Raw genomic sequence first — 16,738 nt, forward strand, 5'->3', positions numbered from 1 at the left:
TAGCTTGTTGAAGCCTTATCGGGGCTCCACTTTAAGACTTCCTCCAAAGAAGGCACCTGGGTCCCTCGTAATTGCGGGACAGACCCACTATGAAGTAAAACGTATTCTTGGCTCTAGAATTTTTAAAGGGAAATTGCAGTACCTAATACAATGGAAGGGATACCCGTTGTCTGAAGCCACCTGGGTGAAATCCAGTGAAGTGAAAGCTGACAGATTGGTCAAAAGGTTTCATGTGAAACACCCCAACAAACCGAAAGATAACCCTTCACATATGCTTTTGTTCACTTTACAGGATCTGTCCTTCTTGTAAGAGGGGGCCGGATGTCAATGCTGCAAATACTGTATATTCTTGCTTTGACAATATGCAGAACTGTCTGGTATTTTTAGAGTTAATGCAGAGCAGAAGAGGGTGGAGGGAAAAGCCCAGGAAAGAAAGAGGAAGGAAACCTTTGACCTTCACACTAATTGGATAGCGTGATATATGACAGCTAATTTAGGGAGGGAACATGCTGATAATTTAATTGCTCAGGGGAAGAAAATTTAGATCTTGGCATACCTTTGTTATGCCTGTGCTAACATTTTGTAACATAAATAAAGACTTTTAGGAGAATCAATGCCTGGAAGTTCTTTGAAGTGTTTCATTAGCCGGAACCATAACAGTGTGTGGCTTAAGAAGCAGAGACTTACAACAAAAGATCTTTGCAAAAGAAGATGTCTCCTTCCAAGATGCATTACAAGAGGTGGCAGCTGAAGAAGCAGCAGGCGGTGCTGTGAAGGCTTTGTGGCTCGCAGGAACCCTCCAGCCACCGCTATCGTCCATCAAGAGGACGCTCGAGAAGAATCAGAAGCAGATCCTGAAGAGGAGATGGACAGACTTCAAAAGCCAACAGAAAGAAGGCCGAAGGGACATCCAGACAAGGCCCCAGCATTTCTTCAGTGCTTTGGGTGTGGAGGACGCCACAAGTGAGCTGACTGCAGGTTTCGCTCCGCCATTTGCCGGGCGTGCGGCAGGCAAGGCCACATTGCCTCCATCTGTTTGGGTCGCCAGAAGATCCAACCTCGGGAAGAATTGCTTCAGAAAGGTACTAGGGTCCCCAGCCAACACAGGGTGGTTTCTGTGCATCGTGCAGGAGTATTTTGAGGACAGGAACACACAAGCCCCTTAAGAAAAAACTTCGCATTGACGTGAAGTTGCAAGGGGTTCCCTTATTAATGGAGTTGGACCCTGTGTCCGCTCTATCAATTATTTCACTTAGCACCTTCAAAAGGATTTGCAGCAGTAGTGGCCTTCGAGTTAAACTCAGGCCATCGAATCTAATACTAACTGATTTTCAAAATTGTAAGGTCTGTGTAAAGGGTGAGGCCACACTCAAGGTACAGCGTAAGGATTTTGAAGGTTTCCTGGATGTGGTGGTAGTTGGGGGTGAACGTATGAGTCTTATTGGACTCGATTGGTTCGAGGCTCTGGGAATCCAAGTAACTGGGCTGCACAACTTGCAAACGTTGGGCCTTGCAGAGGTTTGCAAGGAGTTTGCGGATATGTTTAGTTCAGAGCTAGGATCCTACAAGGGGCCTCCCATTGCACTACGGTTAGACCCAACTATCACGCCCTTTAGGGTCAAGCCTAGAAGGGTGCCTTTTGCCCTCAAAAATAAGATACATGCTGAGCTGAACAAATTGCTCCGGCAAGGCATTTTAGAACCTGTAGATTCTAGTCCATGGAAAACCCCCATAGTAACGCCTCTAAAGGCTAATGGGGAAGTTCGTATATGTGCAGACTATAAGTGCACACAGAATAAAGCGTTGCAACAGCACACATATCCAGTGCCAGTTGTAAGCCATATTCTGGCCTCCCTCAAGGGGGGGTGTATTTTTGTGAAACTTGACCTGGCACAGGCCTATCAACAGTTACCTGTTGATGATGCATCTGCAGAGGCCCAGAGATTGTAACTCACAGGGGGGCCTTCAAGGTCAAAAGACTGCAATTTGGGGTAAATGTAGACCCTGGCATATTCCAAAGTGTCATGGAGAGCACACTTCATGGTATTCCTGGGGTCTGTCCCTACTTTGATGATGTCCTCATTGCTGTGGAGTCATCTCAAAATTTAGCAGAAAGGTTAAGGGCTGTTTTGCTTCGTTTTCGCAAAGCAGGCCTTAAATTGAAGCAGGATAAATGCAAGATAGGAGTCACTTCCACTGACTTCTTAGGGTTCAGAATTGATGCCCAAGGCATTCACCCTGCTGAATCCAAGCTTCAAGCAATTCAGCAGGCCCCAAGGCCCAAGTCCAAAAGTGAGCTGCAAGCTTTCTTGGGGCTTTTAAATTTCTATCACGCATTCCTTCCACATAAGGCTGCAGTGGCTGAGCTGTTACACCAGCTCTTAGACAAGCAAGCTCCATGGCAGTGGACTAAAGTCCATGACAGGAGTTTCAATGAGGTTAAGGCTTTGCTCTCTTCAAATGCTGTTTTAGGAGCAGTACTTAGCCATCTGAAGGCTGATGAGATACAAGTCCCTGTGGCCTACTACTCAAGGACTCTGTCATCTGCAGAACGGAATTACACTCAGATTGACAGAGAAGCCTTGGCCATAGTGGCTGGCATAAAGAAATTCCATGATTTCTTATATGGCCGCAACTTCATGGGTTACACAGACCATAAGCCTTTGCTGGATTTGTTTACCACTAACAAATAGACACATATGCTGAGATGGTCCATTTTCCTGTCAGCATATGACTACACTCTAATTCATAAACCTGGAAAAGAAATGGGCCATGCTGATGGCCTCAGCAGATTATCTCTTAAACAGATAGAGGCAGATCCTGCTCCTGCCATTAATATTCTTTCCATTGAGGAGTTGCCTGAATCTCCCCTCAATGCTAGGGATGTGGCTGCTGAAACTGCCACTGATCATACGCTTACACGTGCTGACCTGGGTGTTGTCTGGATGGCCTGACACGTGCCCAAATACTGAGTTTCAAAGCTTCTGGCACAAGCAGCATGAACTTTCCACTTTCAAGGGGTGCCTGTTATGGGGTAGTAGGGTAGTAATCCCAGCCTCATTGAGGTCTAGAATCTTGCTCTCTCTGCATGAGGGACATCCTGGTACAGTAAGGATGAAAGCGCTTGCAGGCAGCCATCTATGGTGGCCTGGACTCGATAAAGCCATCGAGGCTCAGGTGCACAGGTGCCAAGTGTGGCAACAGTTATGGCCTGAAATGCCTCAGGCCCCAGTACATAGGTGGGAGGAAACTCAAACTACATGGTCATGGGTGCATATAGATTATGTTGGGCCCTTTCAGGGGCAATTCTTCCTTCTCATCGTTGACAGCCATTCCAAGTGGCTAGAGGTTGTTCCTGTTTCCTCCACTACTACTGCCAGGACCATCCAGGTGTTGAGAGGAACTTTTGCATCACACAGGCTTCCAGATATCCTGGTTTCAGATAATGGCCCTCAATTTACCTCTTTTGAGTTCCAGGCTTTTCTTCAGGCCAACTTGATCCGGCATGCAACTTCTGCTCCCTTCCACCCATCCTCCAATGGACAGGCAGAGATGGTGTCCACGACCAAAGATGCTCTCAAGAAACTGACTTACGGTAACTGGCATCACAGGTTAGCAGATTTCCTTCTTGCACACCGCACCACACCTTGCACAGCCACAGGGAAGAGCCCTGCAGAACTCCGCTGGGATTGCCGCCTCATCACCAAACTGGACAGGTTGCACCCAGACTGAGTGGCTTCACAGGTGTCACAACCGCAGGCACCTAGGAGACTTCAGGTTGGCGATCTGGTTTGGGCAAGGAACTATGGGCCTGGACATCTCTGGGTCACAGCTGTGGTCTGCAAGGTCTCTGGGCCATTGTCATACGAAGTTGCCTTGGATGATGGCTGCGTTCTTCGCAGACACATAGACCAACTGCGTTGGAGACTGGACAGCCACGTTTCCACTCCTGGCTCTGCTCTGGGGGGGGGGAGGACCATAATATGCATTCTGGGTCACAGGTTCTCAGACCTAACAGGGCTTCACAAGCTGCTGAGGCTGCTTGGGGGTCATCCCAAGATTCTGCAAATGCTCCCAGCAGGAATTCCCAGGATAGGGGGTCACCCCGCACATCCGTTATTGCTCCAGGCAGGGAGTCACACCGGGGGTATCCACATTATTCAAACATGTCAGATAGTGCTCCAGACAGGGAGACAGACTGGGGGTATCCACATAAATCACACACAGCCATAGAAAGGGAAGTCCAACAGGGGCACTCTCATAATTCAGCTATTACTCCGAAAAGGAAGTCAGTAGCAAGGGGGTTTGCCATGGGGGCGGCTCCTGACTTTGGCACCTCTGGTGCATGCTCAGGGGCTACGGAGTACTGGGGCACTTCCACCAGTCAGGCCTCTTCAACTGCTGGCCTTGGGCTCGAGGAACAGTGTTCCCAAGAGGAGTCCATTGTGGACTCGGGGACTTCCATCCCTCCAAGGTATGCTGTCTTGGACTCAGAGGGTCCAGCCAGTCAGCAGCTGGGTGGGTCACCTGGGTATTTGGGGCATCAAAGTCCTGGCCTGCCTAGCCTGGTAGGCGAGCAGGTAGGCCAGGCACCCTCACTGGCCCTTAGAAGGTCGCAGCGGGCCAAGTGCCCACCTAAACATCTAGGAGATTATGTGAGGTTCCTGTCAACACATAAGGAACCTTGCTATGAGGTCACTGAATGAGGGGGTTAACACTTAGAAGGAGTCTCATATACTGTTTTGATTTTGGATATATTTTATTTGAGTTAATAATTATTTGAAAGGTGTTTGCCTGCGTGCAGACCTGAGCATTTCCACCCTCCTTGCATTTGACTAATGCATCTGTGTTCCACTTTTCCTGCATTGCACAGTGCACCTGTGCATAAGCTAGGTGTGTTTCATCTAGGGGGGAGGGGTGTTGTGTCCTGAGCCTGCAAGACCTGAGAGCAGGCTCAGAATTGTTGCAAATGGTCCCAGGCAAACCAAAAGCTGCCCGGGACCAGACAGAATGGCGCCAGCCTTGAGCTCATGCGCAAGGCGCAAAAATGGTCAATTCCTATTGGTTCACAACGTCCAGGGTTTTGGCACTATAAAAGGCCTGCGTGCCTTTTGCTGTTTGCTTGGTTGTAGGAGAAGAGTAATAAAGAGCTTGTTGTTTTCACCACGTGTCTTCGTCAATTGCGAATGAACGGAAAACTTAACAGAGGTAGTGACAGATTTATTTTCCTGGGCTCCAAGATCACCTCAGCCTGCAGTCAAGAAATTAAAAGATGCTTGCTCCTGGGGAGGAAAGCTATGGCAAATCTAGACAGCATACTAAAAAGCAGAGACATCATCCTGCGAACAAAAGTGCGTATAGTCAAGGCCATGGTTTTCCCAGTTGCAATGTATGGATGTGAAAGTTGGACCATAAGAAAGGCTGAGCGCAAAATAATTGAGGCCTTTGAACTATAGTGCTGGAGAAGACTCCTGTGAGTCCCTTGGACTGCAAAGCGTTCAAACCGGTCAGTCCTAGAAGAGATCAACCCCGACTGCTCTTTAGAAGGCCAGATCCTGAAGTTGAAACTCAAATACTTTGGCCACCTAATGAGAAGGAACGACTCACTGGAGAAGGGCCTAATGCTGAGAAAGATTGAGGGCAATAGAAGAATGGGACAACAGAGAATGAGGTGGCTGGATGGAGTCACTGAAGCAGTAGGTGTGAACTTAAATGGACTCCAGGAGATGGTAGAGGACAGGAAGACCTGGAGGAACGTTGTCCATGGGGTCACGATGGGTCAGACATGACTTTGCAATTAATAACAACAACAATAAACCAGATCAGGTATTGCTTGGGGTAAAAAGAAGGGAATTAGAGGAACAAAACTGCATGGAGATGTGATGAAGAAAAGAGAAACCTGAATTGGGGAAGTAGAAGAAAGACAGCACAATCCTTTTAATTATTTCAAAAATAATCATTCTTTTTGCATCCTTTCTTTAATGATTCTATTCCACCATTTCTTTGATATTAGTGCAACTTTTGTCCACCAATGAGATGTCCTGTGAAGAGTTGGCCGTGGTGAGTTGGCCATGGCGAAGTGTCATAGGGCCCTCTTGTAGATCCTGGGAAAAGGTAAGAGTTTCTAACTGGGCAAGGATCAACCTGGGACCTTTTGGGTCTGTCATTATACCTTTTGACTAACATACTGTAGGACACAATAGATACGTATCAGATACAAACATCAGGATTTCATTTTAAATTCTCTGTAAGTACAGTGGGTTTTCTGTTTTCCAAGCAATGAACTGTGGCAAAGGGGACAGAATGAGATTTTCTCTGCACCATATTTAGCAGTCTGAATACAGACTGGCCAGCAAAGCTTATAGTAAAGTAAATAAAATCCAAAAGAGGATACATTTTATGTATTTTCTGTTTAGCCCTCAGATCAGGGAGCATGTACCTTGGAGACATAGTGGAATAGATCCATTCCCAGCCTCTTCCTCCAGTTTTTAGAAATGGAAAACTACCAATGCTTCTGATTTGCAAGAGGTTTGCCAAAGCATTTCAGAAGGCTTTGCTCGGCTACCTGGCATTATTTTTGTAAGCCTAGCTGCAGAAGAACTTCTCAAAGAGCTGCTTATTTTACAGTATTTACTGTCTGACCGCTGGACCCAGCCCAAAACTCTGTTCATAAGATATCTGGAAGTTAATTCTTAAAAAAACAAGCTACATGTGGCATGAAAAAATGGAACTCAACTGAACTTTTTACACAGAGGAATCCTGCTCCAATCCAAGGATAACCAACTAGCCATCTTGCAGATCTTTTAGATTACAATTCTTACAAATCTCTTGCTATTATGCATACAACTAAACCTAACAGGAATGATATTAAAACTTCTAAACCATGGTCTAAAATATTCAACATAGCCCACACATTCCAGAATAGTATAGATTGGAGTGATCTGATCCATTAAAATTGTATTCAGTTAGGACAGAAGAAATGAAATATTTCTCATATGTATAGAATTTCCTGCAAAAAGATACAGTAGCTGGCTAGTGGCAAGAATGGCTTAATGCCATTCTGTTAGAAATTAATGAAGGATAAGTCCATTAATAACCATAGCTAACAGTACCTACAGATTCAGAAGTGTGCCTCTCGGTGTCAGACTGCTGAGATAAATAGCAGAAATGAGAATTCCTGCCCAGGTCCTAGGTTTTCTACAAACTACTAGCCAAGTGCTACTGGAAGCAGAGCCCTGTGACAGATGGACTTTCAGTTTGAAAGAGATCAAGTGAGATAATAATTGTAAGTGCACTAAAAGAACTATTTAATTATTAAAACTGTAATTTCAAGTGCCTGAAACAGCCCACATTCATTTAAACAAATCCTATTCAACTATTGTGTTCACCCAAATAAATTCAGTAATTTTAGTTGTACTATGATGCTGGCTATGTTTAGCGTTTTGATTGAAAATACAAGGGGCATATAAAGGATGCACGTTGCCTTTTCAATGTACTCAGAGCTCCATTGTAATATTACAGTACTATTCTTCTAGATCTAGAACACTAACCAATTCAGTGCTGATGTTTATAGTTCCACATATCTCTATTTCGTCTTCTGCTTCACCATTAATGCCATGTCCTCCAGGAAGAAAATTAACTACATAGTTATTACACATAGGAAATATAAATGGTGTGGTTTCCAGTAATCTTGGACACCTGGAAGCAGGGGACTGAGATCCAGAATAGGTTATATGTTTGCCGTGCAGTTATTTATACTGGAATCTTTTTTTTAAAGTAATAATGTATTTATCATGGAGTTAGGGCTATGAGATGACTGCAAAGAGATAGAGAAAATACTGTTTGCAGCCATCCAGAATTATCAGGATTTTTAAACATGCATTTATTCAATTTATAGGCTGCCCTACTCCCAACAACTCTAGGCAGATTACTATTTTTCATAAAACAGGGGTCTTTAAGCACTTTTCTGGAGCCCAGGGTGGTGTATGGCTCACAGGCACTGGGCTAGAGACCAGGAGACCATGGGTTCAGCTTCTGCCTTAGGCCTGGAGCCAATTGGAGAATTGGAGCCAGTCATTCTCTTAGCCTTAGGAAAAAGGGAAGGCAGTTCTGAAAAATGTTGCTTAGAAAATGCAAGCATTTGTTCATGTAGTCACAAGTCAAGGGTGACTCAAAGATAAAGACACATATATAAAGCCTTGGAGGGTGCTATTTTCCATCATCAAACATCTGCACAAATATGCCATTTGCTGTCATTACATTATGGAAAATTAATACCATCTGCAAGGGATTTTTGTGGGGAAATGGCAGGGAGGAAGATTTTTCTTTTGTAATATTGATTAACTCGCTTTTTACTAACTGCTTCTTAAGAAAATCAGGCAAATAATTAGAGAGGGCAAAACTGACAGAAGAACATTCGGTTCATGAAACCAGAGCTTATGCCTTATTTCAACTAAGTGAGACCTCCTGTTTTGAAAAATTTAAGACCTTAGTTGTTTTACATGAAATTTGATATTCTCCAGTAAGATTCACACAACTGGATATACGTATACCTGGCTGCAGGATCCAACAAACTTAATGGATGATATATGCCTGTGAATCTTAAAGAAGAAAAACAATAAGCAAGAATATTTTGATATCAAGATAAAGAAAAAAACAGATCAATCTGAATATAATGCATGTATGGCATTTATTTTAAAAGGTGCTGAAACAATCCTTAGTTACTTCAAAGTACTACAAATACCAGGGTTCTCCATGTATTTTTCAACACAACATGAACTCTCTTTTTATAAAGCACTAGGAAAAGTAGTATATGCATTCAAAAGCCTGAGGGTATATTAAAGAGTATTTTAAAATTTGGTTCCTTTTTAACATTCAGGAAAGTTTCCACCTGTCACTGAGAAAATGTTGAAGAGCAACCAGAACCCAGCTATTTAATGATTCCTTGCTGCAAAAGAATGACATTTGGCCCAGTGCAAATGTAATTTTTTTTACTGAAGATGTAGACCTTCCTCAAAGTAAAATTGCAGCTAGAATAAACTAGGATTCCATTGGCCACATGTAGCTAGAGTTGTGCTGAAAGAATAGGCTGGTCAGAAATTTCATTTTTGTTGCTCAATGACCTACATATTCAGAACCAAGTTAAGATCTTGCAAAAGACCTGGATGTGGAAAACAGGAAGTCAGAAGAGGTCAGTGAAAGCAAAGGGCCTTTTACCTATCTATTACAGCTCCCCAATACTCATCTGCATTGCCAGACATATATTTTCTGGTGGTGGGGAAAATAAGGAGGAAGGAAGTGCAAATGAAACACTTAGAGTTGAGAACAGAGTAAAATTAGACTATGGGCTGTTCTAAATAATAATTTGGAAAAGTTTTATGGCTACAGGCAAATATGTGTTACCTTGTGGATGAAATAAACAGAATGGCATCTGCTGAGCTCTTATTGGCTACTTTAGGCTGCAGTCATACCTCCTTCTTTTTGATCACTAGGTATTGCCGTCTGAGGTCAGTTGAGGTTATGGGATGGGGTTATGGAAGAGACTGGTCTCTGACTTCCACACAAGCATCTCCCCATACAATGCTTGATTAAAAAAGTAGAATACATATTTAGAAATATAAATGATACACACAAACACATGAAGTTTAGAATTTTTTGTGTGCCATCGTCTGCCCCATACCATTCTGTTTAGATCAGGGGTGTCAAACTGCCGGCCCACAGGCCGCATGCATCATAGCGAAACCCGCGCCCACCCCATTGAGTTGTGATACGTCACAACACATCACGTGATGTTGCGAGTTTGACACCACTGGCTTAGATCATCCAGTGATGAGTACCAGTCCATTCCTCCCTACAGGTCACTGGTAAACTGGAAGATAGAGATGACTGCTTTCCTACTGCAAATGGAAGCTTGTACAGTATTGGGAGCAACAATAGAAAAAAGGATGTCCCTTGAATCATGTGCAGAGAGCCATTTGCCTGCCTGCTATAGCATTCACAAGCATTGGACCATGGATTGGGGAAGACTGCCCAGTGAAGTAAAGAGGATTGCAGAGGCTGCAAAATAAAATAGGTAAATCTCACTACTTCATCAAGTGGCCCATTCACACACCACATACCACATGTCTTCTTCACCAAGTGACATTACACTTTGTTAGTGAGCTGACCCCATAGGTCTAGCCATCAGTCAAAACCTGCCTTCAGTTGCAATCACTAGGAAAGTAATTATTACTGTTGCTGTTTTTCCCATTGGCTGACAGTACTCGGTGGAAGGGAAAATAAAGCAGGAGAATATTTTTTCTTAAATTCTCTTGCATTAAATCTGCAAGAACAATACCAATCACCAACTTTGTACTGAAAGAAAATAGATCCCAGCTGTCAGACATGAGCTATTTAAGGCAGCATAATTTTCGGCTAATCCAAGAACTGGAAGAATATGTGTTAATAGACAAAGGTTGGGCATAGAACGAGGATTCACAAAATAACAATCCTAAAGATTATTGTTTCTCACAAAATAACAATCCTAAAGATTATTGTTTCTCAAAGCTTACATTTTACTACAGACATTCACTTCAGTTAACATCTTTCCTTGAGTCCACCAATCATTTCATCATTTTATCTCCTTTCATGTCACCTCACTACACTTGGCTACAAATGATTTACCATTATCTGCATTCCCACAATATCTGTAGGTTGAAGTCTTTAGATTAAATTAAAGGAAAATATCTTGAAAATTATGTGAGTTAATGCTGCCTGAATAGTGTGATTCCAGATTTCAAATTATGTTTCCACAAGTTCAGAGAAGATAAGTGATTTCTATCTATAATTGGTTGTCCCAGCTTCTATTGAAAATACCTAGCTCAATATGAGTTTTTGTTTGATTTTCCAACTGGACTTTACCTGACAATTTCATACCACAGCCGCAGCCCCTTGAACTTAGTATCTCTAATAGTAGAAAAAAATTGGTGCTTTACACTTTAATGTTCATGGACCCTTAGGTTACTGATGGTGTTGAGGCAAAAGAGATAGAAACAGAAGACAGAAGAGAAATAGATCATAAATGAAAAATAGACTTATATTTTAAAAAACCCTCTTGATTACAGCTTAGTAGAACAGTCAAAAATAAATATCATGGACTATTAAGGCAAAGTCTATGGCAGAATCTAAAATCTGACTAGAAAATAATCTCATCTGGAATTTTCAGATCTTGGAACACAAAGAGGATAAACTTTGTAATTGGAGGTGGAACTCAGGAGATCCAGAATTAACTAACATGCCCTATTATCCACAGGCACACACAACCATTTGGGGTTGAAGTCATAGGATTCTTAAAATGATGATAAAATTATCATTGCAGGTTAAGGATGTATATATTCTACTTGTCCATATCCCTAGTAAAGAATTTGGGGAAGAATATTTATTTGAAGCCCCCCCCCCCATTCCTCCTTCTAACTGCATACTCAATTCTTCTTGTTCTTCTCCCTTTTTTGTCCATTAAAAGTAGTGTTCTCATAAATGTAGTGCATAAAGAAAACCCCAAAATATTGAAATAAGTCTTGGGATTCCATTCTAACTTTTTAAAATTTCACTATTTTAGTGAATATACTGGTCACTTTCAAATATTTTGGATAGACTCTCTGTTTATGTCTCGTGCAATTGTCACCACCAAAAGTTGCTTATAGGCACAAACGTTTTATGGCTCGTTAACTGACCTGGGCTTTCTTTGTCATCTTTCTCTTAACAGAGAAATCCTCTTTTTTGTCCCTCTCCAACAATCCCTGGAATCAGCTACTCCCTTTAGGAAACTATGATATATTCCAGTTCTTTCATTTTGTGGACCTCACCCAACACTAGCAGTAGCAACACTGTTCTCATTTACCTGGGTTGACTTGAGTTTTCACAGCAATTGGAACCTCCAGCAGCAGCAGGAAAAGCAGAGGCATCAGTCTCTGAGAAGAAACAAGCATCTTTGAATCTTCCCACCAATTTTCCTACCAAAAGAAGAGGGTCAGAGTCTATAATTAACAAAATACTTATTGTGAGTAAAGCAATAATGGGTGACTTTGAAAGCAGGGACATAAGTTTCTTTTGACCTTAAAATTTAATAAAACAAAACAAAAAAATCTGATAGTCATTAGATACCTATAAGAACGTATATATCAGGGACTGCTAGCAGTTGTAATGGTAGCCAATCTGAATGGTTTAAAAAGAAAATTATACAGTTTCATAGAGAATAAGCTATTAATGGCTACAATATTGATAACCATTTATTACCTCTTAAATCATAAGCAGAGTATCTTCAGTTTCTGGGAAGCAACCATGGAAGGAGCCTATTTCCTTTCAGTCCAGGCTTGGGAGCTTCCCAGATGCATCCAATTGGCCACTTTGTGGCACAGAACAACAGACCAGATGGGTCTAGGGTCTGATTCAGCAAGTTTTTCTTCTGTTCTTATATTGTTAATAAATGGTGTGACAGATCAGGTTGCTGTGCAATATGCATGCCATCTTTTCTCTCATACCTAGCTGTCCCACCAGATCACCCAATGGTGACCACTAGCCCATCCCACCTTGCAGACCTTCAGGAAACTGGGTGGCTGGCAAGGCAGCTGGCAAGAGCTATTTCCTTACTCCAAGTCCAGCTGAGGATTTAACATACAGGAGAAGTGGTGGAAGAAAGGAAGTTAAGTTTTTGTGTGTAATACTTTTAATGAGCTGTGTTGTGACAGATCAGCTTGAGAGAATCTGTACAGGCATGTTTTTCCTGCAGTTTTGGGTTCTTTTTTACATTGTAAATCTTAGTAATTTGTGTAGGGTGGTACTTTTTATTGAGTCCTTGTACTACAATCGTTTCCTCAAATCTTAAACCAGCGGTTCTCAACCTGTGGGTCGCGACCCCATTTGGGGTCGAATGACCATTTCACGGGGGTCGCCAAACAATGCAGTCCGCCATTTTTTCCCCCCTTTTCCTTAGCTGTGCTACTCCCTTTTATTCTATTGGCTTTTGAAAGCCAATAGAATAGACTCTCTTGAATAGAGTCTAATTCTATTGGCTTTCAAAAGCCAATAGGAATTGTCCAGGCTGTCTCTGCCCTGCTGAGTCCGCCAAAAGTCCCATTCTGCAAACGGTGCTGCAAGTTGTCTGCAGCGAAGGCGAACTGTCTGGAAGTTTCCACCCCTCCCTGCTGAGCAACTACTAAAAATGTAAGTAAAAGAGGGCCGGGGTGGGAGGTGGAAGGCTGCCGGGTGCAGGGAGGATTGCTGGCCCACATGGGGCCCGGCGGGTGCCTTATCTCCCTTGGGCTGGGCCAGCTGGTGGCCCAGCCGGTGGTTGCCCTGCATCGTCGCTGCCCCTTGCCAGCTACACCTCGGCCAGCGCAGGGGGCGGCACCACGCATGCGTGGTGCTCCTTCACAGGGAAAGTCCTTGACTTATGACCAGTTGGGTAGTCCTCGACTTATGACCAGTTGGGTAGTCCTCGACTTACGACCGGTTGGGTAGTCCTCGACTTAGGACCAGTTGGGGGTTGCGGCATTAAAAAGGTTGAGAACCACTGTCTTAAACACTTTCCTTACCCAGGGAGGCTCTCCTGGATTGGCTGATTTAAGTAGGGCAGTATTAAAGAACCACCCATTTAAAAATGGCTGGTTATAAGTAATATATTATTATATGAAATAGGTAAGGAAAGAGCCTTGCCACACAACTTCTGCATGAAATACTCCTTTTCGATATCCAATTCAGTTGGATGAAGATAAGTCAGCTATTTGTTTGCATGCTTGCTTGATTATTAGGTTTATATGCCACTATAAACCATTAAATGACCTACAAAACCATCTACAATAAGAAAATTAAAAAACACTGCATCAAGTATAACAAAGAATTAATCAAAATAATAAACAAATTGCAATTATGTTTACTTCACATCAAATAAATAATCAAGTGTATACCCCAGTGAGGGAGGGTGGGAGAGCTTCCTTTCCACAGCAATTGTTTTTGTTACCTTGGTGAATAATTTACATATTGGAGGATAAAGGATTGTTCCAGTTGGCTCTCTTGGAACTTTTAGCAGGTTTTGATACCATTGTCCACAGTATTCTTCTGGATCTTTTCACAAAATTGGATTACTATAACACAATACAATGGCCACTGACCCCCAATATCTTATAGAATTTTATCTTGTCTATCTTGTTCTGCGGTTAGATGGTACTAACTAAAAGTATTCTGAAACGTATAGCTCCATGGAACGTATAGCTCTATGTAGCCCTAACTAGAGAGCAGGTATCAGTGTGTTGGACTGTCTGGCAGTTATTGGGTTAAATGCTACGTATGTTGATGGGTCAGTGGGAGGAGTATCAAAGGTCATTGAGAGACTTCCTGGATACAAGCCAGATGGGATCCTTTGTTCACTAGCCGCATGGTTAGGAGATCCTCACCAACATGTAACGCTCAGGAAGAGAAGAGGGGGAAATCGAATGTCAATTTACCTGGGGAATAAACCAATATTGCAAAGTATGTTTCTGGATGGATCTACATAACAGTGAGTTATTGTTTAGAATTCCTAGAAATAAAAGCAACATTTTCTGTTTATTCTTCTGAGTTATCTATCTGTTTGGATTGGACAGAAAGCAACCTGTTCAGTTTGGAACAGAATAGTAAATTGACAAAGATTAATTCTCCTCTCAAAGCTGCAACAGTTTAAAGAAAGAGAATCAAATTTGTTAGCCTTTTCTCTACATTAACCCTTAAGGAAGTAATGCAGATACTTTCTTGCAAGTAGTAACTCGATGTGACTAATCTCCTTGAATTGCCTGCAAAAGTAATCTCTGAGATAGCAAAACCAGCGCGGTTGTGTTAAAGACAGCCTTCAAGGAGTGATTCAGAGGCATTGTTTTGCTAATTCGCTGTTTGAGAAGCCTCTGCTGGCAAAGATTCATTACCAGTCAAATTCTGCTTGCTAGCCAACGCTTCAAAGTAAATTATAAAGTGCTTCGTGTTTGTTTTTAAATTACCTTTGGATCTCTTTGCAAGGAAATATTGTGATGTTCACATTACAAAGTAGAAAAAGAAAAATCTACGCTATTGTTTCTTGCATGTAAAGCCTGACTTCTAACACCAAAGAGAACAGCAAGAGGCTCCCGAGGGCTATAAAAGGGCAATTAATTCTCCGGATGAATGCTGTTTTATTAGTCCAGTTGCCTTAGCAACAAGTCACTAAGGAAAGCAATTAATCTCCTTCCCAGCCATAGCTTGGAATTTCAGCCAATGTTATGGGACAAGGCATCTGGTTACAGAGGCAGAACCAACCCCAATAGCATCGTAGTGAATCTGAAAGTTAGAGTGCAAGCTACTTGAAGTTATCCTAAGCTACCAACACCCCCTAGAAGGCACAGAGTGAACTCACCAGAAGCATTCACTCACTCACTCAAGCTGAACACCAAGCTGTTCCAGTTTGAGGGAACTTAGGCAGAAGAAAGCGAAGCCAATTCTCTTGCTTATCATCACAGCTGATGACCCAGGGTCCCAGCCTGCAACTCAACGGTAGCCAGGTGAGAGTTTGTACCTCTACATTCTCTCAGTGGCCACTAGCAGTACGGTTGCCAGGTGGGAGTTTGTACCTCTACATTCTCTCAGTGGCCACTAGCAGTACGGTTGCCAGGTGGGAGTTTGTACCTCTACATTCTCTCAGTGGCTACTAGCAGTAACGTGGTAATAGGAAGAATTTGGCTGGCCTTTCTTCAGACACCCCCTAGTGGTTAAAGGAGGCACTACATGCAACCCTTTAACCGCACCCAGAGAAGGCCCTCTAGTGGACTAAGGGTGAACCTCGAAGCCAGAGCATCCTGGTAGCTGACCCGCAGCAAGTGACCCCTAGTGGTGAAGAAGTGAACTGCACTGAAGTACCCACAAACGCAGGAGAACGCACTCAGTGGCATCTCCACCCACAGACAGCACCTCAGAAGCTGATCTACAAGTAGCGACCCTTAGTGGTCAAAGAGAGAAGTTCTTCAAATTCTCTTCAAAATAGCTGAGAATAACACTGAACCTATCCTAGCCATAGCAGAGCGTCCTGTTGGTCTAGCAGAAGGGGTTCAACCAACCAGCCTAGTTGAGATACACCAACCAGCCGGCCAAGGAGAAAGGCTGCCAACAGCCAACCTCGACCTGCAGAAAGAGGCTGAAGCTCAAGCCTCGACAAAGCCAAAAATGTGTCAGGGTCAATACGATCTACAACAACAAAGAAAGCCCACAGCAGCCAGGCACTCACATCTGATGGAAAGATGGGATTCAATCTACAAGCGCCATGAAAGACACTGGAGGAAACTACTCCAACTCTACCAACAGCCTCAGGAAGAGCTTTCCCCTGAAAAGGTGAGTGAATTGGAAGAAGATAAAGAAGATGCCCTTGAGCAATGGAGGAGCTCTGAACGGCAACTCGAGGACATTCAAGAACAATTAAGAGACTCAACTATCGATAGCGAGATGCAAACCCTCAAGCTACTAAACAAAGAACGTAAGAAGTTTCTAGAGAGCTCACCGGGTTCCCCATAGCCCGAGCCTCAACAGAGAAGTAGACTGGTCAACAGGGCCGAGTCCGAGGTTTCACGCCATTCACATGCACAATCCCAACGATCGCATGTCACAGGCGCCTCCTGCCTTTCGAAAGCATCCTCCTGTCATAGCCGAACCTCCCGAATCTCACAAACCGAGCAAATAATCATAGATACTAAAGCTGCTGAAGCTG

The 16,738-nt window shown here is 43.1% G+C and overlaps 1 protein-coding gene across 5 annotated transcripts in view; it reads right to left on the reverse strand.

Moving 5' to 3' along the window:
* Window positions 1–16,738, reverse strand: part of DDR2 (discoidin domain receptor tyrosine kinase 2) — a 114,599-nt gene that overhangs the window by 89,428 nt on the left and 8,433 nt on the right. For 3 of the 5 annotated variants that reach the window (XM_039348982.1, XM_039348981.1, XM_039348980.1), the window contains one exon: window positions 11,879–11,990. In XM_039348982.1, the coding sequence (XP_039204916.1) occupies window positions 11,879–11,966 (88 nt within the window). In that variant the 5' untranslated portion in view covers window positions 11,967–11,990. The remainder of the gene's footprint in view (window positions 1–11,878; window positions 11,991–16,738) is intronic. The other 2 variants (XM_039348984.1, XM_039348983.1) reach the window with 1 other exon arrangement.

The sequence above is a fragment of the Crotalus tigris genome, unplaced genomic scaffold, assembly GCF_016545835.1.
Source record: "Crotalus tigris isolate CLP2741 ecotype Arizona unplaced genomic scaffold, ASM1654583v1 scf7180000018217.1405312, whole genome shotgun sequence".
Lineage (NCBI taxonomy): Eukaryota > Metazoa > Chordata > Lepidosauria > Squamata > Viperidae > Crotalus > Crotalus tigris.